Source organism: Haliotis rubra, unplaced genomic scaffold (genome assembly GCF_003918875.1).
Source record: "Haliotis rubra isolate DU_JTF1 unplaced genomic scaffold, ASM391887v1 Scf364, whole genome shotgun sequence".
Lineage (NCBI taxonomy): Eukaryota > Metazoa > Mollusca > Gastropoda > Lepetellida > Haliotidae > Haliotis > Haliotis rubra.
In genome coordinates this window covers 349,205-376,729 of record NW_025767040.1, presented here as the reverse complement: position 1 = coordinate 376,729, position 27,525 = coordinate 349,205, and the positions used below count along the sequence as shown (strand labels likewise).

At 40.1% G+C, this 27,525-nt stretch overlaps 1 protein-coding gene across 1 annotated transcript in view; it reads left to right on the top strand.

The window, feature by feature from the left end:
- The first annotated feature begins 10,357 nt into the window (after window positions 1-10,357).
- Window positions 10,358-27,525, top strand: part of LOC124285627 (cullin-associated NEDD8-dissociated protein 1-like) — a 52,160-nt gene continuing 34,992 nt past the window's right edge. The window contains exons 1-11 of the mRNA XM_046721887.1: window positions 10,358-10,527; window positions 11,715-11,884; window positions 13,050-13,162; window positions 14,141-14,241; window positions 14,672-14,738; window positions 15,876-15,974; window positions 16,706-16,832; window positions 20,447-20,609; window positions 21,302-21,405; window positions 26,185-26,339; window positions 27,241-27,349. Of these exons, the coding sequence (XP_046577843.1) occupies window positions 10,486-10,527; window positions 11,715-11,884; window positions 13,050-13,162; window positions 14,141-14,241; window positions 14,672-14,738; window positions 15,876-15,974; window positions 16,706-16,832; window positions 20,447-20,609; window positions 21,302-21,405; window positions 26,185-26,339; window positions 27,241-27,349 (1,250 nt within the window). The 5' untranslated portion in view covers window positions 10,358-10,485. The remainder of the gene's footprint in view (window positions 10,528-11,714; window positions 11,885-13,049; window positions 13,163-14,140; window positions 14,242-14,671; window positions 14,739-15,875; window positions 15,975-16,705; window positions 16,833-20,446; window positions 20,610-21,301; window positions 21,406-26,184; window positions 26,340-27,240; window positions 27,350-27,525) is intronic.

Below are 27,525 nucleotides of genomic sequence, written 5' to 3'. Positions count from 1 at the left end.
ATTACAACGATCATTTGATTATTTTTCCGATAAGTAAGACTGGCAAGATGATCACTCCTATACTGTCATTGCATAGATATATTTGTTGCACGAGATTTCAACAACATCAACAATTGTTCGTTAGTGATTATTTACTGATCTGAACCTTTGGTATTTATATAGCTTCACTCCTATCAGTTTGAACTCCATCTATTAAAGCCTGGGGTCCAAGCTTTACGGAGCAGAGGGAGGTTGTTAAAGTTAGTAATTCAGGACAGACATCGTCAAAATATTTCTAAAGACCAAAAACTATGTAGCCAAGCATGTGAGACTTAATTGTAATTATTCAATCTGCAATCTTAATTCTTAGCACTACCACAGTGTACATTGTCTTGTCAGCCACCCTTAACCACTCTGACTTTGTCATTAATTATTGTATATGACATTTATTGCCCTTGTTGGTCATCCCCCTTGCCCGTGTCTGCCATCATATCAACTGGTCAAGGAAGTGCTATTGTTTTTCTATCTGTCCATTGTTGAGTCGTCACCTTTCCATTGTTGTCAAAAACTGTATATATACACTAAACGCCAAAGACACGTTACCCTCGTTCCTTAATGGAGGAGGTACCTATCTTCAGCTGGTGTTGTGATGCGTGGACGTCCTATTCTTGGTCTGTCTACGGTGACCATCGTCTGTCTGAAGCCCTGATTAAGTCTAATAACCGTGATCCGGTGGCATCCGAGGGCGTTGGCAACAGCATTGTATGTCGATCCCATCTGCAACATCCCAATGGCTCTTTCTCTCTCTTCAACTGTTAATCGTGGCATATTTCTCGTACTTGCGCATCATATCATGTATTCTAGGCTCTATTCATACCCTGTAGAATCAGTCTACATGTGAAATGGACGCAAATACTGCTTGAATATTGCTGCGTTTTGACGATTGGTATTTCTATGTTTAAACACAAAAAATGGAAAATTGTTACTTTGACAGCAAAAAAGAGAACAAAAATAATATTACATGTTCCTAAACATGGTTTCACAATATCAAAGACACGTTTTACTTCGTTTTTCACTAATGCAAATCAGCAGAATATGTTTTAAAAGACTGAAATCACAGGAATGGTTATCTTACAATTGTACACACACTTCAACAGTTGTTTCTTGTTTTAATAGTTGAAAAATGGTGACTTTAAATGGTTTGTCTTTGTCTCAGAGCAGAATTTCATTTCAACCTTTCTTTTGGACATCTAAATCACTGTTATTGGATTATTTCGGCATGGACGAAAATAGGACAATTTAACTCTTCTGAAAAAGATGCATTTCACTTAAATATGAATGCATTTTAGAATTTGTATTCGTGATTTACATAAAGCTGTGTTTTTCAGCTTTCTTGTAAACTAATACCTTCTAAGATATCTTTGATAGTTTTTAAGTAATTCATAAAGGTAGGATGGTAACGTTTCTTTTGGCGTCTAGTGTATATATGCTCACATCTGCATGTATATTGAAAAATACCGGTAGTACGATTCCGGTATTCTGACTGCCTGTGTAGGACGTCCGCGAGCAGGATAATGCCGCTCGTAGGAAACGCCCTGGGGTTGAGCAGGTACTCCGCTCACCTCATTTATGTCTTGTATGAATTGTTTGTCATGTAACTAAAGACGTTTGAACTCAACGTATTCCTTGTATGTACACTTCATCTTAAACATGAGCTAATTCTATACCTGTAGACCATAGGTACGCGTTGACAAAACTTATGGCATAAATCGCTTATGGCAGTATGTGATTGTTTAAAAATCGTCATTTTGTCGTTAAAAGAACATATTTAACAGAATTGAGTTACATAATTTGAAGTGTTTAATACGAATAGGGTAATGAGCAGCGTAAAATTCAAAAACATTCTGTTTAAATATTGGCTCCCGATCGGGTGAGTCCTCTGACAAACTTGTGTGCATGCTTTGGTGATTTATGTGCGCTTTCCGACACGATACATATTTCGAGCACAGTTTTACGATCAATATTGTTTTTCTAGTTTTACGCTGTGTTTAGCATTATTCCAGCAATATCACGGCTGGGGCCACACTAGAAATGGGCTTCACACATTGTCCCCATATGGGAAATCGAACCTGGGTCCTCGGCTTGACAATCACTTTAATCACTGGTCTACCCCATCCCCACCCCACCCCACCAAAGTTACATGCAAGTTTACACAACTGGTAGACACTGCAATCTCTAAATCATGATAGGACTCTCCACGAAGTTTTCAGTTGGAGATAATGTTTAAAGTCATTCTGGTTTGGGACTTATTATAGCTGAGAAAAATATTATGTTAAGTGCCTATTTTAGGGACAATATTCGACTGCTTCAGTAATGGTTATTACTGTTGGAAATAAATAGAACCAGAGTTCTCGTATGAAGTAGTTCGGATGTTCATACGCCAAAATGAAGTCCTTCCAGGGGAAAAGAGTCGGTATTAAGCTTAGATATCTTGAAACATGGACATTTGACAAAGAACAATGGATGGAGCTCTCGTTTTGCTATCTTCCATATGATTAGCTCAAGGGGCAATTTCTAAAGCTCACTACTCTTCACCCAGAGCAGATAATCTGTGTTATGAGTGTGTCTAAACCGATACCTAATATTGTTCTTGTAGTAACTGAATGTGTGCTGTATGTGTTCCAGACTTGGAGACATACTATAATCACACCTGTACTAAAGCCAGGAAAATACCCCTTTCTATTAGCATCGAATAGACATTTTTTTCTTTTGTAGAATTTATGTAAAAGTATGGAAAGAAAATGTATCAACCGCTTGACTTGTTATCTTGAGAAAAATACGTTTTTATCTAGGATTCAAGCCGTTACTTTCCCAAAACGTTGCTCATGTACTGACGATGTGCAAGACTGCAGACAGAAGCTTGGAGATCAATTTGAAGTATACATGTCCATAATGACTGATCTTCTTTTCTATTGTTAATGAATGAATGAATGAATGAATGTCTTTATTTCCTCCAGAGTTGAATCCGAAGATCGTACAAAGGCCAATACATTATTTACAATACATCACATACATTAAACAAAATGGAACAACATTTGTAACAAAATGGAAGCGTATGTTCGACTGCTCATTAATAGATAATTCACAATGTACAATTTGTGAGCAGTAGGGATGTGTTTAATAGATGTACATAGGATGTTTCTTTAGATTCCATACGAAGTGAGAAAATGAAAGTATTATGTATTCCCATGTATCATAGTCAATTATTTCAGTTAAGTCGTGTATATCTGCGCCGAGAAACAGTGCCAGCATATCATCGTCGTCGAGCATTTCAATTATCTCGAATATGGCACTAACAGAACACAGACATCACGGAAACTGCATGCTTAGTATGACTGGAACCATTATCATTGTTATCTTTTACAGAATGAAATAGAATGAAGCAAAGCGAGTTCGGGTGATCCTGACTCATCACATCAGGGCCCTCGTCCCCTTACAGACAGCGAATGGTTCCTAGGAAGGACTGCCTATTCCAACCCACCAAGAACTTTCCCAAGGATATGAAGATTCCCCAACACTGCCACCTTCTGCATTACCCAGAAAGTGGGAAGAGCTGTTTTCCTGTCAGCTTCTAGTTTCAGTCAAGAGATTGGAAAGTACCACCAAGAACTTTCCCAAGGATATGAAGATTCCCCAACACTGCCGCCTTCTGCATTACCCAGAAAGTGGGAAGGGCTGTTTTCCTGTCAGCTTCTAGTTTCAGTCAAGAGATTGGGAAGTACCACCAAGAACTTTCCCAAGGATATGAAGATCCCCAACACTGCCGCCTTCTGCATTGCCCAGAAAGTGGGAAGGGCTGTTTTCCTGTCAGCTTCTAGTTTCAGTCAAGAGATTGGGAAGTACCACCAAGAACTTTCCCAAGGATATGAAGATTTCCCCAACACTGCCGCCTTCTGCATTACCCAGAAAGTGGGAAGGGCTGTTTTCCTGTCAGCTTCTAGTTTCAGTCAAGAGATTGGGAAGTACCACCAAGAACTTTCCCAAGGATATGAAGATTTCCCCAACACTGCCGCCTTCTGCATTACCCAGAAAGTGGGAAGGGCTGTTTTCCTGTCAGCTTCTAGTTTCAGTCAAGAGATTGGAAAGTACCACCAAGAACTTTCCCAAGGATATGAAGATTCCCCAACACTGCCGCCTTCTGCATTACCCAGAAAGTGGGAAGGGCTGTTTTCCTGTCAGCTTCTAGTTTCAGTCAAGAGATTGGAAAGTACCACCAAGAACTTTCCCAAGGATATGAAGATTCCCCAACACTGCCGCCTTCTGCATTACCCAGAAAGTGGGAAGGGCTGTTTTCCTGTCAGCTTCTAGTTTCAGTCAAGAGATTGGGAAGTACCACCAAGAACTTTCCCAAGGATATGAAGATTCCCCAACACTGCCGCCTTCTGCATTACCCAGAAAGTGGGAAGGGCTGTTTTCCTGTCAGCTTCTAGTTTCAGTCAAGAGATTGGAAAGTACCACCAAGAACTTTCCCAAGGATATGAAGATTCCCCAACACTGCCGCCTTCTGCATTACCCAGAAAGTGGGAAGAGCTGTTTTCCTGTCAGCTTCTAGTTTCAGTCAAGAGATTGGGAAGTACCACCAAGAACTTTCCCAAGGATATGAAGATTCCCCAACACTGCCGCCTTCTGCATTACCCAGAAAGTGGGAAGGGCTGTTTTCCTGTCAGCTTCTAGTTTCAGTCAAGAGATTGGAAAGTACCACCAAGAACTTTCCCAAGGATATGAAGATTCCCCAACACTGCCGCCTTCTGCATTACCCAGAAAGTGGGAAGGGCTGTTTTCCTGTCAGCTTCTAGTTTCAGTCAAGAGATTGGAAAGTACCACCAAGAACTTTCCCAAGGATATGAAGATTCCCCAACACTGCCGCCTTCTGCATTACCCAGAAAGTGGGAAGGGCTGTTTTCCTGTCAGCTTCTAGTTTCAGTCAAGAGATTGGGAAGTACCGCACCTAAGGCACCAAGAAATATGTGGACAATCCAATTACTGTCAAAAGGAACAGAAAATGCAATGGTCTAAATAGTTTCATTGGTTTTATGAAAAAGGACAAGGTCAGATTTGATGGCTTGAATCCGTCTGTGGGTGACGGCATATTCCAAAGAATGTTACAGTTTTCACTTCCCATGACGCGCTACATATTCTGGGTGGTACCATTGATGGACCTCTGTGCTTAAAATTATAGATTAACATAAATAATGCAGCCAAGAGGATTGCGGTGATGTTTGCACAGTCAGAAAGGCTCATTATTATCAGTTTTAGATCATATGATACAATTTATGCATCTTTCTTACTTCGGCACACTGACAAATGAAAGCTCTGCCATGTGGACAGGATGTATGTATACTATATACCATTTACATACCTCGCAAGCACCAACAAATCAAACCATTGATATGTAGACAGGAACTTTGTATAGTTTATACATTAAATATATTGTACTGACATGACTTGTGTTGCATGGTGATACATGTATTTCTGACTGTGTGTTATATATTGGATCCTGACAGTTAACTGGCTTAAACATTAATTAAGAATGTTCATTACTCCCTGTGGCTTCCTTGTTTAACAATAATATATTTACTGCTCATTTTGAATAGCAGTAGGGAAAAACACATGGTATGGCCGTTGAAATGCCATTATTACTTTCTTTAAAGGAGAATACGAACGAAAACAAAACTTTTGATATATTGTAAAGAATATTCTAACTTTCACATTCCGTGATTAATATTGAACAAAAAGTTTGTAAAATAGCAATAAAAACACACAAACGTACTCGTATTTCCGCCTATTACGGAAACACCCGACAGTTAATGAGCAGAGGGGGGTATCACGTGACATGACGTCACAAGTGCCTGTTGCTGATGGCTTTCTCTTCGATTTAACAGTGTCCGGGGATTCTGAAGCAGTAAAAGCTGTTCCTGGTGTCATTTCTGAAATGGATGTTAGACCATATCAATACGATCCGATTTTACATCTTGCAAAACAATCTTCCACTGAAGATGAAGAAGAAGAATCAAGCGAAATGGAGGCACCGCTTGAGGTCAAAATAAATTTTAAAATAGACCATATCATTTAACAAGATTACTATTTGTCAGCAAAATGTCATACAGTTCCAGCCAGCAAACTCACCCCTATAAATATATGACCAGTCACTAAGAATTATTCTTTAAAAATGTGATTACAGTTCATTTTGTGTCAAATGGGTGACTGTAGGGTGTCTGGGATTTAAAAACAAAATAATTATGCTTCAGACGAGGGAAAATAAAAATTATCTGCTTCAAAAATTACACTGGAATTATTTTGTTGAAAAAAATTAGGAACCTTGTTCTCATTAATAACGTATCAAGTCTCGATACAAGATCCCAGCCTGGTCGAGCAGAGATAATATTTGCGACGCAGATAAGTTATTCCCCGAAAACTGGTGAATTATAAAATACTAATCAGGACAACGTATGTTTCCCCATTGTTTGGTTATGGAAATAGTTATGATACTCGGTCATAGCCTTAGAATGGCATCTTGTCAGCCAATGAGAATACAGAACAACTTTCACGGCACACACTACTGACAAATACCGAGTCTGATGCCGACGGGCAATTTGACCAAATTTGCTGGGGCATTTTGTAGCGGGGGCAATTCGACTGGCAACCGGACTTTATTAAATTTATGTTAAAATACCACTGACAGTAAGTTGTTACAGGGAATGATGGAGTATAAATGAATCTCGTAGATACTTTTTCCTTCTTCAGCCTAGCTTGGGCATTTCCATACCCCATGCGTGCATGTTTCTTTCATATGCGTCCGACTCGGAATAATCGGCGCATTTCTCCTGCCGAAATCTGTCATTTCACTTGGAAAACGGAAGAAATGGTGGTTCTTTCCCATGTTCGATGATGCCGTGCATCTCCAGGCAACGCAATACACCATCGTACCATTTAAAAGAACGACAGAAACAACACGATTTGTACTACTGTAGCGTTTGGTCTTTGGCAATATGGCGGACTCCAGGCACATTTGACGTCACGAGCGGAAAGGTCACATGGGTTCCAGCGAAATATGCATAATGACCGAAGCTGAGATTTACAGAAACTGTTTTCGCGATTAAAACATAATTATACATAATTTTTAATTGAAAATTTGGGAATATGTTTCTGATGACTTTATCTTTCACCCAGCAAATTATTGCAATTCACTCGTATTCTCCTTTAACGTCCGATACATTCTGTTACAAAAACACATTATTTATGGAATATCCATGAAATCCACCTGCCACTTAATGTCAATGATTTACACGTGCAAATCGCTCTATCAATGGAAATAGGAGGAAACTGCTCATGCATTGATGCTTTTTCACTGCCATTCACTGATCAGTTACCTGTTTGAAATCGCAGCTTAAAACGAGACGTTTTTTACACTTGCTGAAAGGAGTCAGGCTATATGCTTTTTCTAATCTGGTCAAACTCAGCGGCAGGTTGCTGTCCGCGTTAATGAGAGTCAGAGTGTTATTGGTAGACTGTGGCAGAGATTTCAAGCCAGTGGGTCCATGGAATATGTACGTCGACCAGGTCTCCCCAGAGTCACAACAGTCCGAGATGATAGGCACATATGATTAAAACTGCGTTCACCACTAACACTACGTCACAGGCAGGCACGTTTGAGATGGAGTAGACATCATGGCCGCCGGAATCAACGTCAATGGTCTCGTGTGCTCTTCACAGATGAAAGCAGATTCAATTTGTCCTTCCATGGTGGTCGGCATAGGATTTATCGTCGCAAAGGAGGGTGAATCACAGATGCAACTGTGACCACGCATATATAATCGATTTGGCGGGGATCGGCCATGGTTTGGGCAGGATAACCCCTACTGGACGCACTCCACTGCACATGATCGACGGTACTCTTACCGAACAGCGTTATCAGGACGAGATTCTGGCTCCTTCAGCTATATGGCGGCGGTCTGTAAATAATCGAGTCTGGACCAGACAATCCAGTCATCAACAGCATGAGCATCAATCTACGCAATTGGGATACGATGACATGTGTCAACCAAGTCAGCGGGCCTGACCACCCGATCCCATTAGTTGCCTCTTACGAAAAGCATGGGTTACTAAAGATCAATTCTAACCATGATCCTCGCGGGTTCTCAAGTTACTAGAAGACCAGCATTGTGTTTTATGATCATTATACCCCGGATACTCTGCCTAGTTCCTTTTTGGATTACTGTTGCACAGAACTGAGCATTACCATTACTGTCTTTATTGCTATAATCACTACTCTTTGAGTTTGTACTGCCACTCTATTTGGTACTGTCATATAGTGAGTGACTGAGTATGATTTTAAGCCGCTTTTAGCAATATTCCAACAATATCACGACGCGTGACACCAGAAATGGGTTTCATACATTGAATCCATGTCGGGAATCAAAAATCGCTTCGGGGTGATGAGCAAACGCTTTAACCACAAGGCTACCCCACCGCCCCACAGCCATATAGTAATGCATTTTTACTGATTTGTGAACTTGGTCGATTTTAGTGTCAATTTCATTACATTGCTTTGTAGTTTGTTAGTTTCACACATAGTTCCTTTACTGAATGATTCCCAGTTAACTTTTAGTTTTAACTTTGAAATCAGCACGTAACACTGGATGCCCCATTCTGACCTATCAGGACTCCCGTTTTGCCTCTGTAATACAGAGAGACAGGAGACAACAAATACTGACTTATAATTTTATTGATTTAATGATATGTGTGTGTGTGTGTGTGCATGCATGCGTGCGTGCGTGTGTGGGGGGTTGGGGGGGACGACGTACGGTCCATCACCCTCAGGCGATATTTAACAAGGGTGCCAAACTCCATAACATTATGATGAACCGGCCAGTTCATGTTGTTTCCCCTTACTTTCAAAGATAAGAGTAATATTATACTGCATTTAGACATACTTCCACATACATCCAAAGTGATTTCAATGCATAAGTGATCGTAAATCCCGCGAAACAATCTGAGTTGTAAGCTTTAATAGTATTCAAATGTAATGAGGAGAAGGCACAGAGGATATTTTGTTAATGTTGTCAAATAACATGTATATTTCATCGAGTGGTCTGACAAAGAGTCTTTGTCAGACCACTCGATGAAGTATACATGTTGTTTGACAACATTAACAAAATATTATATTCATTATATTTTTTTATCATTGTTTATAAATGATCGAGACATCGATCATTTCGTTAATGGCAAAAACATAGTCCATGGCATTTCGTAGTTCCAAGCAAAAGTGATATTCTACTCAGTGAAATAACATGTTATTCTACTCAGTATAAATACCATTTTTATTTTCACCAATATTTACAGTATTTCACCCTTAAGAATATAATAATAAATTATGTTATACTAAATACAAGTAATATCAGTGCGCATGGATCTGCAGTCAAGCATATAAGACACTGAATTCTTCAGTATATATATTTTTTTTATATTTCATTTGTTTTCTGTCACATGCCATGTTTAGTTTGGCGAAATTTATTTGGATTCCTTACAGGTTGACTCTTACACACTTACGTACAGAGTCGTGCAAAAAGTATTCGACACTTGACGCAATTTCCATATAGACTTACATGTTATTTCAGTGTAGCATTAATAATTTTCATGAAGTGAGTTTAGGATGGATCTTTGTAAAATTTGACAGGCAAATTTGAAATCATCTCTGCGCACATAATTTCAGTTCAATTTTCCAACCACTATTTAACTAATGACATCACATTTATCAACTTACATATGGTTCCACAATGCACAATCCCATAGGCCGCCATGTTAAAGGAGTGCATGGCACTGTACATGGTTTATTAAATTGTTGCCATTCGATAAATAAGCAACGGAAAGTTAAACAGAAATTATGTGATTGTAGGTAAGATGATTCCTCACAACTGTGCAAAATTTGACTTGGATCTTACGGAAATTAAATTAATGAAAATTATTCATGCTACACTAAATAGCTGTGTACAAATTGGTGACCCCCCCCACCTCCAAAGAACAAAATGGGTGACCCCCCCTTAAAATCACCATCACCCCCGAGCCATAAATTATGAACAGTCCCTAATGAAGATGTACGCATTTTAAGAAACCCCTTTGAATCTTGTAATTAAAATATTATGTATGCAGACTTGGTCTCGTCGCTGTATAACTGAATCAATGCCGATGCGACGTAAATCTTCCACTCTCATGACAGCTGAATGATCCCACTATTTTGCCAAGAAGAGAGTTATCTCACGACTGTTCGTTTCTCGTCGAAGATGGCGCTCACGTGAGGTACATGTACGCATGCGCGAGAATTCTTACACTTCCGTTCGATGGATGTACTGATTTAGAAACGATACATGAGATATTTACTCACTGGAGTGTGATTTAAGCTAACTACTGTGTATGCGTTGTTGCCACATATTGTAAGATTCTTCCAAAATGGCTAGCGTGTCGTATCATATCGCAAATCTTCTTGAGAAGGTGAGAACGCCTAACTTGCCGGTCATCATGGTCGCTGCCATTTTTTCCGAAGGCTGTCTCGTTATTTATACGTTTGTCATGAACACTTACCACAAAATCATACCGAGCATGTTGGTGCCAGCTAAGCATTACCTGGCCTGAAACCTGTGCTTCCTTTTATTGCTATTTCATACGTTTCTAATGGTACAGCGAGTGTAACATCTGAACCGAGCAAACATGTGACATGTCCAGGCTAAGCAGAAAAAACGAAAAAAAGTTTAAATACATACTCATTTCGAAGTCTTGAATGTATTTTTTCTATCTGTCACACTTTCATATCATGAAAGAGCTCAATCAACTGCTCTGTGACTGGGTTATAGTGCACATTGCAATATTTAACAATAGTCTGGTTCGCTGACTTGGTTGACACATGTCATCGTGTCCCAATTTGTGTAGATAAGTGCTCATACTGTTGATCACTGGATTGTTAAACACAGATGTTTAATGATAGACAGATTTATTACAATCTGAATAGAACCACATAAACAATTACACTGAAATGTTTCATGCTGAATAACACTGACTAGTGTTTCTGGTACTCAAAATTCCAAATCAAAACGAAACAACAATTTCTTGCAATAGCAACTTGATCATGCGAACTGTAACAGTAAGAATATACGAATATTATTGTTACTTGATCGAAATCTTTACAAAAAGTATTTTGACTTTTTCTGCGTCCCTGTGGATGCGCTAATAAATTTCGTTGGGTCCATTGTCAATTTTTGTGTGTGTAGGATGCAGGAATTCGCGTCCACGTAAATCTCTGGTAGGCCTAAATTATCAGTCTGGTGCCATTTGAAAAATTTAATTCTATCCCCGAGACACAAAAGTCATGGGACCACAACCGCCATATAGCTGGAATATTGCTGAGTGCAGCATAAAACTAAACTTCATGGGACCACAAATCATCGTCAGAAATAGACAGATGTATGATTACAAAGTGTTTTATGCATGATTACAATAAGGGCTTTGCAGGACCAAATAGTTTTATAAGATCACACAAAGTCTACAATAGCTTGTTGAGCATGTGTAACATAGTTGTGATTACGATCAGACATTGTAACTCATACTCAAATTCAGACTAGCAGATATCATTGCCGTTGTTACATCGCTTATGCATGATCCAACAAACTCTTCTCACTTTTCAGATGACATCAAGTGACAAAGATTTCCGATTTATGGCAACAAATGACTTGATGGCTGAGCTTCAAAAGGATTCAATCAAGCTTGATGATGACAGTGAGAGGAAAGTGGTCAAGATGCTGCTGAAATTGTTAGAGGATAAGAATGGTGAAGTCCAAAACCTTGCAGTCAAGTGGTATGTCCTGCCTTTACAATAATATTTGCCTTGGGCTAATGGTGGTCCGATTAATTGTAATAATCAAAGATTGGTCGCAATGACTAAATGACCAAGCAATCGATAATGTTTTCTCATAATCGGACACAAACAATTTTGCAACACTTGTTGGCATTAACAATATTTTCCACAAGGTTGATTTTGTCTGTTACATTTCAGAAGCACTACAAGCTCGTTCCTTGTCATGATTGAATTTATCTTACAGACTCAATGAAAGTTATGTTCCTAACATACTAGTCATCCTGTAAAGATGTGAAATTTGCAAATACATTGTGTGATATTTACAAAAAAAATAACCGAAAGAACTACATGTGTTTTCTTTATTATTGTTTGTGCATTAAGAAACATAACCAGGAAAATTTGATAAATGACGCTAACCAATTATTTTCAATGATTGATCGGTTGTAATGAACCAATCATTAATTATGAGATTTTAACCAATTCCCAAAACTACTTGGGGCAGCTGAAAATGCTAAAATGGGTTGTTGGTATTAGGATTATGGTGGAATAACCCTATTCTATCCTCAGCCCTTGGATTCCTGTGATAGTCCTTAGGGTTGGGCACCCCATAGCAATCAGTCACCCCTTTGTGATCTTTATGGTGAGACACCCTTTATGATCCTTAGGGTAAGCTAATATATAGTAGCTGTTTCTTTTACAAAATTAATCCAGTCTGATTGTTGGAAATGTAATAGTTAAATATGATTTCATGGAGGCGAGTTTAGTATTCTGTTTATTACTCTCCAACATAAATTGATAGAAACTGCCTACAGTGTGATGACTCTCAGCTTTCTGCGAGTCAAGCAAGGTGTCATACCATTGTGACAGAGGTATTAGCATTGTGACGTCATAACCATAAATCGTTATGACGTCATACATCTAGCGGTATTACACTAGTGTAATATTACCGTAAAAATATTACACTGCAGTATCTTTCACGGGCGAGTAATAAAGCTATATATTATCTGGCTCATTTTGAAATGGCATCCATTGAGTTCAGAAATGGATAAAAAGAAATATTCATATTGTCACCCGAACATCTGCCCTATTACAGACTAAGAAACGTAGTTGCTTTCCTGTAGATTTGACCTTGGATACATGGCAGTTTCTTGGGGTTTGCTTTCAGTCTGGGTCCCCTTGTAAACAAAGTGAAGGAGTTTCAGGTGGAGACTATCGTGGACACACTCTGTAGCAACATGCTGTCTGACAAGGAGCAGCTGAGGGATATCTCAAGCATAGGTATGCAGTTAATCAAAGAACAAAGAAGTCAGATTTGCTAAGGAAGTAGACTTGTTCTGTCTTCAACGAAATTACAGTGTGTTAAGCTGCGTTCTAATTTCTACCATGACAATAATTGCAAGCTTTGTAGGCGAAGAAGTAGCATGTTTAGATTGTGTTGTCAATCTGAATTGATGAAATGCTCATAATCACCTTGTCAGCCTTTATCCAGAAAGGGGTTGGGGAGGTTAGCCTAGTGGTTAAAGCTTTTGCTTGTCACGCCGAAGTTCCAGGTTCGATTCGCGCCCATTTCTGGTGTCCCCTGTCGTGATATTGCTGGGATATTGCTAAAAGTGGCATAAAAATATAACTTACTCACTTATCCAAAATATTGAGGTGTATATTATCAAATGTTGATTGTTTAGCATCATTAAATTTTACTCCCATATGTAATAAACAATGAAAGTAGAAGACCATAAGCAAGCCTTGTGGCTTTAGATCTATCTACACCTCACTATTATTACCTCTGACTACTCAAGCTGGAAAAGATAAATCACCACAGGCAGATATAATAAGGATACCCATTCTAAGTTCTTTCTTGTCAGTTTGTTTGTATCTAAAGGTAGTTGTGACCCGTGCAGGTCCGGTTTAGAATATTGATCTTCAGTAACCCATGCTTGTCGTAAGAGGCGACTAACAGTATCGGGTGGTCAGGCTCGCTGACTTGGTTGACACGTCATTGTATCCCAAATGCATAGATCAGTGCTCATGCAGTTGATCACTGGATTGTCTGGTCAAGACTTGATTATTTACAGACTGCCGCCATATAGCTGGAATATTGCTGAGTGCAACAACATCATTTGTGAAAATGTGATTTAGTACCTATCACAAGGCTAGGTGTTAGGGCAGATCAACACTTTACCCTTTAGGGGCTCAAGTGTTTGTTGGGTGTGTGTATAGTAATCAACAGTTTTTGTTATGAGTAAAAATGTTCTACAGGACTTAAGACTGTGATCAGTGAATTGCCACCATCATCAACAGCCCTAGCAGCTAGTATCTGCAAGAAAATCACCAGTAGATTGACAAGTGCTATTGCCAAAGTAAGAGATTTTGCAGATTGTTTTTATGGTGTTAAATGTATGATTCTTGACTCAACATAAGCATTCTGAAACCAACTGATTTTTCTTTTCAAGCATGAAACTGGAAATTCCTGTCTTCTGTTTAGACATGACTGTTGCAATCTTGAACAGGAGGCAATCACTCTCCAAAAGCATTGTGTTGAAGATGTACATTATAGTTAACAGAATTCCAAACTAAGATAAATGCACTAGTCTGAAATGTAAATTGTAATATTCAAAAGGATGGATGACATTTCTGATATGTCAAGAACATCTTTGTAGCAGATGTTTATTAATATTAACCATTGCTAACCATGAATATTCTATAATAGAATGACTATGTGACAGTATTGTAAGAAGAGTTTGACAAAAAAAGTTGGTTATGTGTGAATAAACAAGTGTCTTATTCCAGCAAGAAGATGTTTCTGTACAACTAGAAGCCCTGGACATACTTGGAGATCTACTTAGTCGATTTGGAGGTTAGTACTGATCATGTTTGTTAACAGTATCATTTGGAAACACACTATTTACCATGTTTACCCATCATGTTTGTTAACAGTATCATTTGGATACACACTATTTACCATGTTTACCCATCATGTTTGTTAACAGTATCATTTGGAAACACACTATTTACCATGTTTACCCATCATGTTTGTTAACAGTATCATTTGGAAACACACTATTTACTATGTTTACCCATCATGTTTGTTAACAGTATCATTTGGAAACACACTATTTACCATGTTTACCCATCATGTTTGTTAACAGTATCATTTGGAAACACACTATTTACCATGTTTACCCATCATGTTTGTTAACAGTATCATTTGGAAACACACTATTTACCATGTTTACCCATCATGTTTGTTAACAGTATCATTTGGAAACACACTATTTACCATGTTTACCCATCATGTTTGTTAACAGTATCATTTGGAAACACACTATTTACCATGTTTACCCATCATGTTTGTTAACAGTATCATTTGGAAACACACTATTTACCATGTTTACCCATCATGTTTGTTAACAGTATCATTTGGAAACACACTATTTACTATGTTTACCCATCATGTTTGTTAACAGTATCATTTGGGTACACGCTATTTACCATGTTTACCCATCATGTTTGTTAACAGTATCATTTGGAAACACTATTTACCATGTTTACCCATCATGTTTGTTAACAGTATCATTTGGAAACACACTATTTACCATGTTTACCCATCATTTACCATGTTTACCCATCATGTTTGTTAACAGTATCATTTGGAAACACACTATTTACCATGTTTACCCATCATGTTTGTTAACAGTATCATTTGGAAACACACTATTTACCATGTTTACCCATATTCAACTGCAGTAGACATAAAGTATCTTAAGACACAATTTATGAACTATTGTGCATATGTTGTGTGCCAGTTGTGTTGTTATACCTTAGTTTTTATCATAATCAGCATGTTCCATCTTATTGACAAACTTTATGGATAACAACTTCTTTTATTTCGTGAGTGCAAAGAAGTTGTTAACCATTAAGTTTGTCAATATTGTACTTCCCAACTTCTAAAATGCCACACAAGGAAGTGCATTTATCTGTAACTGCGTTTCAGGTTTGCTCGTGACATTCCACAGCTCCATACTACAAGCCCTGCTGCCTCAGCTGTCAAGCCCTCGACTGGCAGTCAGGAAGCGAGCCATCATTGCTATAGGTACTTCTGGTTTTCTTCATACTTACGGTGGAGCAGTGGGGTAGCCTAGTGGTTAAGGCGTTCACTCATCACACCAAAGACCCTGGATTGATTCCCCACATGGGCTCAATGTGTGAAGACCATTTCTGGTGTCTCCCGCCATGATTTTGTAGGAATAATGCTAAAAAGCAGCATAAAACTAAACTTACTCACCCATACTTAAGGTGAAATGATACAGAAAGAATATGATGTGTATCACTATACAAATTGATAGGACCTGGTTCTTGATGAAAGATAACTAGACTGAACAGCAGGTGTAACACTGAATGTTCTGACTGTGCTATCTTCTCAGACACTGGATTGTTGCTCTTGCTATCAACCACTGGCCTGAGACATTGATCATGTGATCAACAACTGGTTGATTGACTGGTTCTTGAGATGTCACTTTTATGTGGCAGAAGTGTGTCACTGTATGGCTGCATAATAGCGTAGGCTACTCTGATTTGTGAAATTGTGACACTTTGTATGCATGTAAAATAAAAGTTGAAAGGAATTTGTTAAAATTGTGCTGAATACATAATTTATTACATGATAAACCTGGTTACCGAGAAGACATTTCTTTAGCAATCCGACATTTTGATTGGTCTATTATTGACGGAATTTGTTTTCATGTGTATGATGTTAGTGAGAACATCTCGGATGTGACACTGTTTTCTTGTTGGTGATGTGTAACTATAGTTTGTTATTTCCAGGTCATCTGGTAATGAGTTGTAACAACCAGCTGTTCCTGGAGCTGATCGAGTTCCTCCTCACCGAGCTGTCTAAGAACACCTCCACCTCCACCACCAGAACATACATTCAGTGTATTGGAGCCATTAGGCAAGTCATTCAGAAATGTTGTATTAGCCTAATATGTCATGTAAATGGGTGGATGTTTAGAGGTGGATCAAGTAATGCATGCTGACTCAGCCAGAGTTTTCATCCTTATCTGTCTGCAACTTTAGCTGCTTGTCCAAAGTCAGATTCTGGTATAATTTGCCTGTGTTACAGTGTAGTATGTTCTATTTGGGATTACACTTTCTTAGTAAAGTACAAATTCTAGCACTTTGTCAGTTTGTGTGAAATCCCATCCAGGATATGAACTCCAAGCCAATTTATGTTTGTCAGAGGGGTCCAAAAAGTACAGCCAGTGATCCACTTATCCAGAGATTCACTCCTAAAAGTTCTTTACTGAGAAAAAGTATATAACATGTTACATTTGAGTAACCCGTGAAGATTTGGGTTAGAATATGATCTTCAGTAACCCATGCTTGTCGTAAGAGGCGACTAATGGGATCAGGTGGTCAGGCTCGCTGACTTGGTTTGACACATGTCATCGGTTCCCTAATTGTGTAGATCAATGCTCATGCTGTTGATCACTGGATTGTCTGGTCCAGACTCAATTATTTACAGACCGCCGCCATAGAGCTGGAATATTGCTGAGTGCGGCGTAAAACTAAAGTCATTCACTCACTACATTTGAGCACTTTCCAAAAGGCATTGTCTATTCACAGCTTATGATAGTACATTACAGTATACTGAAAATGAAGCAGGAAAAGTACTTGTTTGGACTGGTCTTTTAGTCACTGATTGTTAACTTCACTGACAAATACTTCTTTATTGATAAGTACCTGTGATTGCTAAACACAGTCGCCATACCATTGGAGCATCCTGTCAGCTCATGATTGATTCCTAACTCTGATTGACACTTGCTGTCATTTTACAGACTTAGATTAGGGTTTGGATAGTATTATCCAGTTCTGACTCCTACAGTAGAGAACACTTGTGTGGTTATGGAGACAGGGCATTTGGGTAGCCTAATGGTTAAAGTGTCCGCTCGTCATGCTGAAGACCCAGGTTCGATTCCCCACATGGGTTCAATGTGTGATATTGATGGAATATTGCTAAAAGCAGCGTAAGACCGTACTCACTCACTGTTATTGAGACCTAATGATATTTTTGTTGATAACGATAAGGATTAAGAAGTGTATTGGAAAATAAATATTATCTCATCCTTATGTCTTTACATATTAACTGACCGCACTATTATCAAGGTTTCTTCTGTTAATTATCCCCCGCTGCTCGTTTAGCATGAAGCGGGGGATATAGTAATAGGCTCCGTCCGTCTGTCCGTATATACGAATTGGAATATCTTAAGAACCGTTAACTAGATTCTTTTCATATTTGGTACCTAGGTTCATCACAGTATAAGAAAGGTCCCAGTCAGGTTTGGTGACCTTGACCTTAATTTCAAGGACTTTAACGTTTTACCCTTGTTAGCAAGATACTGTAAATCGACAAAGTTCCCCATCAATGTTTTGCGTGATCAACAACCCAGCCAGTTCTACGTCGTGTTTGTTTTGCGAGTCCTCCTCTTGTAAAAACAAGTCAAATTGTTGACAATACATCGTATCAATCGTATCGCTTCGCGTAAACGAACATACAAGAGAAGACCAAAGACGTCAACTTTGCAATTAAACATCCCTTTTAAGGATTATTTACCTATTCAGTTCCCATTTGTTTTTGTTAGGCATTGTCCTATATGAAGGGATTAAGATTACCATGCGTAATTGTCTCGTGTACAGCGCCGGAAATAGCAATCAGCTGTGCAGTGCACAGGTTCCCCTACCGGTGATTTAGTTAAAACGTACCCGATATGAATTCTGATGCAGTGATCTTAAAAAGATAGTATCTGAAACTATTGTTTTATATAAAGAGAAATATATTCGAATATTGTCAATTTTTTCTTATCCTGACTCATGATCTTTTGCTTATCTCCTTTTTCCTTGTGAATGGTAGTGGAACACTTGAATCCCTTGAAGTTCCCGAAGCGGACGTAAAAATACACTCGCCCACAAGTTACCTCCCTTTTCCCACTTAAAAAGTGATGTGACCAGCCTTACTTGTCACTTTCTCCCTTTTTGTCCAAGTGGATGGTTGGGCGAGCCACTGGAGTCCCGTATACGGCACTATATCCTTTTTTATTTAGGTCCTATTCTTCAAAATTACGCTTTGTATGGATTTGGCAATAACTACTATGTATTATGTGTAAAAAGTATTTGTATTTGTGTCATAATTTCACATGGGTACAATGTGTGAAGCCCATTTCTGGTGTCCCCCGCCGTGATATTGCTGGAATATTGCTAAAAGCGGCATAAAACCAAACTCACTCACTCACTCTTCCAGCTTGCGTTGTACTTATTGTGTTGATTTATCAAATCTACAATTTAATCAATATTTGTCTTGTATCTATAGACGTGCCATGGATCTGGTGGTGTACTTGTGCCTTTTTGTAGTTTTGGAATTCTGAATAAAATATTTTTGGCGTTTCCATGGCAACAAGTTCGACTTAGACGGAAATTAGTGGTAGTGCTCTTTTCTGGAGCAGAACTCTAAAACCGTTCAATTTTTCTTTACCAAACTTGGCACATAGATAGAGCTGGTGGTGTACTGTTGCCTTTTGGTAGTTTTGGAATTCTGAATAAAATATTTTTGGCGTTTCCATGGCAACAAGTTTGACTTTGACTGAAATTAGTGGTAGTGCTCTTTTCTGGAGCAGAACTCTAAAACCGTTGACTATTTCTTCACCAAACTTGGCACATAGATAGAGCTGGTGGTGTACTGGTACCTTTTGGTAGTTTTAGAATTCTGAATAAAATATTTTTGGCGTTTCCATGGCAACAAGTTCGACTTAGAATGAAATTAGTGGTAGTGCTCTTTTCTGGAGCAGAACTCTAAAACCGTTCAATATTTCTTCACCAAACTTGGCACATAGATTGGTCTGGTGGTGTACTGGTGCCTTTTGGTAGTTTTGGATTTCTGAATAAAATATTTTTGGCATTTCCATGGCAACAAGTTCGACTTAGACTGAAATTAGTGATAGTGCTCCTTTCTGGATCAGAACTCTAAAAACCGTTCAATACTCTCCTTCCACTTTTCTATATACACACCTAAATATTTGATATAATCATAACTCGTAGACATAATCATGAAGAGTATTTTGCCATTGCGGGGGATATTGATGACTTTGTCTTCTTGTTGCATGTTTCATACACCATGACATTCATGTCAAGGTCAAAGTCAGTCTTGAAAATATTTGTGTGTTTGAACAACTAAAGAGCAAGATATCCAGAAAGGTTGACTGGTCATGTTTTTGTTGACATTTAACTTCATTACTTTTTAAGTTTGATTTGATAATTTGCGGTTGGGGATTATGTCACCTTAGTGACAATGCTTGTTGACTTTTAATTTTTATACCAACGTGTACTTGCATGAAGAGCCTATTTCTCGTAGAAACCCATTGAGATTTTGTAAGTGAATATTATACTAATTTTTTGTTAGCTTTATTTGTTATGCAGATGTTAGAACATGTGCCAACTACTAGTATGGCTTTTGAAGGAAACTTTCATTCTGTTTGTGTTTTGTAATGATATTTTTATCATTTGAACTTCCAGTCGACAAGCTGGCCACCGGTTTGGAGAGCATCTTGAGAAGATTATTCCTCTGATTGTGAGGTTCTGTAAAGAAGATGATGATGAACTAAGAGAATATTGCTTACAGGCATTTGAGTCATTTGTGAGAAGATGCCCAAAAGAAGTTTCACCTTTTATTGCAGAGGTATTTTTACAAAATAGTTTTTACAAGTAACATTTGAACCCGGAAATAGTTTTTTAACTGATTTACTGTAATATTTTGTTGTAAGTGTGACTGTTTATATATTCCTGGGTAGGTTTTATAGTGTTTGAAACATAAGCAGTATTTGAGTTATCACCTTGATGTTGATGAAAACTAGCAGGGATGCAGGTCTTAGAAATTTGTTCCATAGGTGAAACCCACAATGTCATGTGCAGTGCTCATAATGAGGGTGATTGGAATTCAACCCCACTGCAGCTGGTTCCTGTGCCACATACCCGTGAAGATCCGGGTTAGAATTGGTCTTCAGTAACCCATGCTTGTCGTAAGAAGCGACTAAAAGGATTGGGTGGTCAGGCTCGCTGACTGGGTTGACACATGCCATTTTATCCCAGATCGATGCTCATGCTGTTGATCCCTGGATTGTCTGATCCAGACTCGATTATTTACAGACTGCCACCATATAGCTGGAATATTGCTGAATGTGGCGTACAACTCCACTCACTCACTCCTGTGCTACATGAGGGAGCATCTCTGTACAGTGACCTGCAGATGATGGGACCACCTATGTCCCGATTCAAAAAGTCAAGTTGCCAAGCTAACATTTTGTGATGAATATTTGAATAAGACTTAGTTCTTTAGTACATTGACAAATGTTGAATTCTGTCAATCCCCAGATCATCACAATCTGCCTGCAGTATATCTGCCATGATCCCAACTACAACTATGATGATGATGATGAAGAAGCCATGGACACTGAAGCTGAAGAAGAGGATGAAGAGTAAGTTGTTATTGTCGTTGGTCCTGTCTCATGAAAATGTTACTGGAATATTGCTAAAATCGATTTAAAACCTCTTCGACTCTCACTTGCCTGCCCGCCCGCCTGCCTGCCTGCCCGCCTGCCCAACCCACATTTATAAAGTGTGATTTTTCCATATCCTGATTCATGCTAATTATGCTTGTCTCCTTCCTCTTGCGAATGATAGTGGAACACTTGAAATCCCTTGAAGTTCCCTTTAAAAAAGCGGACGTAAAATCACTCACCCAAGAGTAGCGTCCCTTTGGGGCCCAAATGGTCAGATGATCGGCCATATTTGTCACTCTCTCCTTCTTCACCCTTGAGGACGGTTGTGAGAGCACCTGGGTCCCTATATGGCACATTGTAGGTACCCAGTGTCTGCGGCAGACCCGCATTTATTATGTCCTAATTGCACTGTTTCATGTTCTTTCAGCTCTCGCTGTAAGTATTGTGTAAATTTAAATTCGGTTGAATTTACTAATTACCTTTTTTCCATCCATAGACGTGCTAAGGACTGGGTACGTACGTATTCACAATTCATGTCTAAATCGAGTGATTGCACTGATAACTTTGTGTTAACAACTGCTGCAGATATTCATAATTTGAGTGAATTACTGAACATTTCTCAGGAGCAGGTCGATGTACCAGAGGTGAACGCCGGAGGCCATAAGAGATCATCGTCTACTGAGCTGACCTCATCGCAGATAAAGAAGGCCAAATCTTCAGCTTCAAGCAGAAGAAGAAGGCTACTACTGTGAAGACTTCAGCGAAGTCTAAGATCAGCTCTGCTCAGAAGACGAGGCCTTTCTCAGCCAAGATTGTTCCTCCTCAAGAAGCAGATGCTTATGATGATCCACCCATCCTCAGACCTGAAGTCGCCATCGCCAGTAAGAAGATGAAGCCTGCTTTTACAGCTACATCGACATTGGTATCAGCGCAGACATTGACAGAAGACCTACTATCAACGCAGACATCGGGTAGCAGAGATAGCAGCAGCGTCAACTCTTCACGAGGGCAGCGAGCCTTAGATGAGCGTCTCTTCAGTATCAGATGCATCATCCCTGCAGCAGTCTCTTCAGACAACGCAGAACTTCAACCCGGGACTGTTCAAGCAACAGTTTACAGACCAGATGATGTCGATGATGGAACGTCGTTTTTGCTCAAGAAAAGGCTGCTATAAAGACCACTACAATGTCTACTAGCCTGCGTGAAGGCTCCCCACCACATCAAGATGAAGAGGGAAGCCTGCACTGACGATCTTCCCCGTCTGAAGTAGACGCCCCAGAGAGTGTTGCTAAGAAGTCTCCACGTAGGAAGGAATCTAGATGTTCTCCCGAACCCTACAAATGTTGCAGATATGAGTCGTCATCTCCATCGGACTCTGACGCCCATCAAGAGCCTGCGCGAAGACACTCCTACAGAGGGGAAACTACGTCAAAGAATCCACCTTCGTGAAGATCTAGAGAAATATCTCAAATCTCCAGGACATCGGGATCGTTCAGCTGCGCGAAGCTCATCTTATAGATCATCCTATAGAGACTCAAGTCGTCGTGCATCCTTGGAGCGAGAAATGTCTAAATCAGAGGATGAAGGTGAAGGCGTCTTCTCTGATTCGGAAATTAACTCCTGGAACACCAATGGACTTATCATCACCTTCTAAGGACACAGATGAGGCGTTTACCTACAAGATGTCCAAAGATAATTTTGACACACTCACCTTTCTACCAACCATCCCGATCTCTCAAGTACCAGACAACCTCAATGCAGCTTTTGATAAAGCCAGCAAGTCGCAGAGTCAACACACCTCGACATTCAGTGCCAGAAAAATTCCCTCTACATAGGATGGAACCCATTCTGAAGGCTCCAGAGGTTGATGATGACTATGAGATTATCACCGATTCACGTCAAAGAACTTACAAGATTTAGCATAAGGAGTTAGCGCAGCTGGATACAACCACCAGACGTACTTTCTTCGGATTAGCCAGATCGAGGGCTATCAACGAAACTCTCATCTTGAAGTTCAAGAATTCCTCGGCCGAAGAAGACCGGATGATATACTCCGCTTTACTTATGCAGAAGAGAGACCATCAATTTATGTCGGAGCACCTAGCATCCACCTCAGCGGGTTTGACTCTCCTGAGAAGACAAGGGTTATTGTCAGCATGTACTTGGAGTGAACGTTTCACCAAGGCTCTATACAGAACACCATGGTCATCATCTTACATCTTCGGAGGAGGAATTGAAGAAGTCGCCAGAGAAGTTTCTCACGACTCCAGGGAAGTAATGATGATTAAATCCATCGACACTTTGGCTAACGTGATTCGTCAGACGTCCCAACGCTACTCCAACAAATCTAAGTTTGCTGATCCCCACTTATAGACCTGTTTGCAACAAAGTTCAACAAACAACTACCAACGTTCGTCTCACCGATTCCAGATCCTCAGGCATGGGCAACAGATGCTCTAAGCATCTCATGGGAAGGACTAAACGCTTACGCGTTTCCGCCTCCTGCACTACTACCACAAGTACTACAGAAAATCAAGCAGACGACTACGTTGCAACTGATATTGGTCGCGCCCTACTGGCCAGCGAGGGAATGGTTTCCCATCCTCATACAAGAACTGGGAAGTTCAACCCTGAAACTACCAGAGTGGTCGAACCTACTCGTCCATCCTCACACCAAGCAAGCTCACGGGAACCCGACACTGTTCCAACTACACGCGTGGAACGTAGTAAAGCTTGCCTGAAGACTAGAGGGTACTCCGCCAGAGCAGCGGAAGCAGTTACACTAGCTCTACACAGATCAATGCGCAACTTGTACAACGACAAGTGGCAGAGATTTGAACAATATGCAAAGAGGAAAGGCTTTACAGCGGTGAAAGCAACACATCCTCAAGTGGCGGAATACTTATGTCATCTACGACAGAGGAGACACTTAAAAGGTTCAACACTTTCAACGTACTTAGCGGCCCTCAGTACAGTTATCACCATGAAAACGGGTATCAAGCTGACCAAAGTACCAGAGATTCTGGCACTATTACGCTCGTTCAAGTTGGAAGACCAACAAAAGAAATTTAAGGCTCCTGCCTGGGATCTCAATGTAGTTTTACAACGTCTCACCAGTGATGCCTACGAGCCTCTAGAACGGACATCCTTTGAACTACTAACTCAGAGAAAACGCTGTTCCTGATCGCCCTTGCAACAGCTGCAAGGATGTCTGAAATACATGCTCTGGATTTTGAATGAACACGATTTGAATCAAGACATTGTGACATCGTACATCTGTGACTGAGATGGGATTTTATCGCCAAGAACCAACTGCCTGGTCAGCCTGACAGACAGTTCCACATCCCAGCACTATCTACAGTCCTTGGGCCACAGGATACACAGGATCTATCCATATGCCCAGTCAGAGCACTTAAAGTCTACTTACAAAGAACCAAAACAAGCAGACGAAAATTCAAGCGCCTATTCATCCCCTTATCCACTGAGACGCCCACTGAAGTCCATGGACAACAATATCGATATGGATGAGAGCCGTTATACTAAGGGCCTATAAAGCAGCAGGACTTGAGCCTCCACGAGCCTCCAATCCACACAAAGTCTGACCCCTGGCGTCAACACTTGCTCTACATAGAAACTGCTCGATTACAACTATAATGGAGGGCTGCTTTTGGAGATCGAACACGGTGTTTGCCAACCACTACCTCAGCGACATTGCCACTGAAGACGTCTCAGGCATTCACCAGTTTGGGCCACTTGTTGTAGCACAACAACTAACGGTTCCACAAAGGCGCTGAGTAAATCTCACCCCTTTTATCACGTGACTTGTGAAAACCAACGCTCTTGGGGCAATGGCTATAAGTCCATGCACGCGTCTAGGACAGACAAGCATGAGTGATCAGTGAATCCAGAACGTGGCTTGACCCACCACCGTTTCCGGCAGATTCTGCAAGCATAATTAGTATGAGTCAGGATAAGGAAAAATATGTAAATTTCTGACTAAAATTGATATTTTATACTTATTCTGACTCAAGAGGTTAGCCCTCCCAACCTCCCCTCTTATGGCACTCTGGATTTCCCTGTAAATCCCGGGTGTCGGGCTTACATACGGAGAGAGTGACAAATATGGCCGATCATGTGACCATTTGGGCGCCAAAGGGAGGAAAGGGATGCTACTCTTGGGTGAGTGATTTTACGTCCGCTTTTTTAAAGGGAACTTCAAGGGATTTCAAGTGTTCCACTATCATTCGCAAGAGGAAGGAGACAAGCATAATTAGCATGAGTCAGGATAAGTATAAAATATCAGTTTTAGTCAGAAAATTACATTTTGCAATTTTAACTAGAATTCTGATACTTGAAAGTCTTAAGTGGGAAGGTTTATTTTATTTAAATATTTGTTTATGACAGCTTGTTGCGTTTGTCTCTGTTACATAACTGTAACCTACTTTCTGTATTTGATTACATTTTTATGGTGACTTTCAGTTTTGCAGTTGTTGTGTATGAGACATGCTTTTCCAAACTGGAAGTGATATCATTACACGGGAGATACTTAAAGTGCTGATAACCTTGTAGTTAGACTTACTGTTTCACAAGTGCACTGCATTTAGCCACTTACAGTATCTTTGGTATTTTGGTGGTTAGAGGCACAATTGGAAGTGGGGTGGGGTGGGGTGCAGTAAGGTAAGGAGGGAATGGGGCTGCTTCTGTTTGTGCATTATGTTTATACTTTTCTGGTTATATTCCTGCATCTTGTTTCAGAGGTTCAGAGGAGGAATACAGTGATGATGATGACATGAGTTGGAAGGTGCGCAGGGCGGCTGCAAAATGTCTTGATGCTATCATGGGCACTCGGCATGAGATGTTGATCGACTTCTACAAAACTGTGTCCCCAGCTCTCATACTCAGATTCAAAGGTGAAGTATTGTCAGAGCCTTGTTTAGTATTTTTCACTATGAGAATGTTTCAAAGTGTCCCCCATATGGAGTGACCGCCTCCGTGGTGTAGTGGTTAGAGCGTCCGCCTCGAGAGCGGAAGATCGCGAGTTCGATCCCCGACCGCATCATACCAAAAGACGTTAAAATATGGTACTTGTTGGTCCCTGCCTGGCGCTCGGCATTAATGGGTACAACAAGGACTGGTCGGCTCCCGAGTCAGTATAATGTTTCTGAGTGGGGTATTCATGCTTCACTGCGGCATGGTATATCAGTGGGCTAGCACTATAAAACCAGCTTAAGTCTGGGCTAGTACAAGCAACCGCACATACACATACACACGCATGCACGTCGTCATATGAGCGAAATATTCTCAAGCATGACGTTAAACCCCATTTCACCTCACCTCACCCATATTGAGTCCATTACAGAAAAGGTATCAAGGGCTCCTTTCATGCCAGAGTCTGTCATCTAATGAGGATGGGTTGTTACATTGTGTGACCTGACTGATATAGTGTCTATATTCCTCACTGGCATGGATCATTGCTCATGCTGTCAAGCACCTTTTGTTGGGCTAGATCATTCATATGCCAGGGGCAAAGACTCGGGTTCGTTTCCCACATGGGTACAATGTATGGAGCCCATTCCTGGTGTCCCCAGCTGTTATATTGCTGGAATGTTGCTAAAAGCAACATAAAACCATTCATTCATTCATTCATTCATTCATTCATTCATTCATTCATTCATTCATTCATTCATTCACTCATTCACTCACTCACTCACTCACTCACTCCCTCTTTGATAGATTTTTTGTGTTTGCATGATTGTTTGTTGACCTTTTCTTTGTCACTGATTATGTAGTGATACCCTGTATCTTTTACAGAAAGAGAAGAGAACGTGAAGGCTGACATCTTCCATGCTTACATTACACTGTTGCGCCAGACTCGCCCTCAGGCCTCCGCCAACCCTGACTCTATGGAACAGGAAGATGGGTAAGAATAGCTCCTATTCTTCTTCTGAGAGTTGTAATGTGTAAAGCTTGTGTCGTTCCAGTGGTAAGGAACCATATATGTTTGATCAGCCTAATGAATTCCTGTTGTTTTGGGGACGGTGGGGTAGTCTAGTGGTTAAAGCGTTGGCTCGTCACGCCGAAGACTCGGGTTCGAAT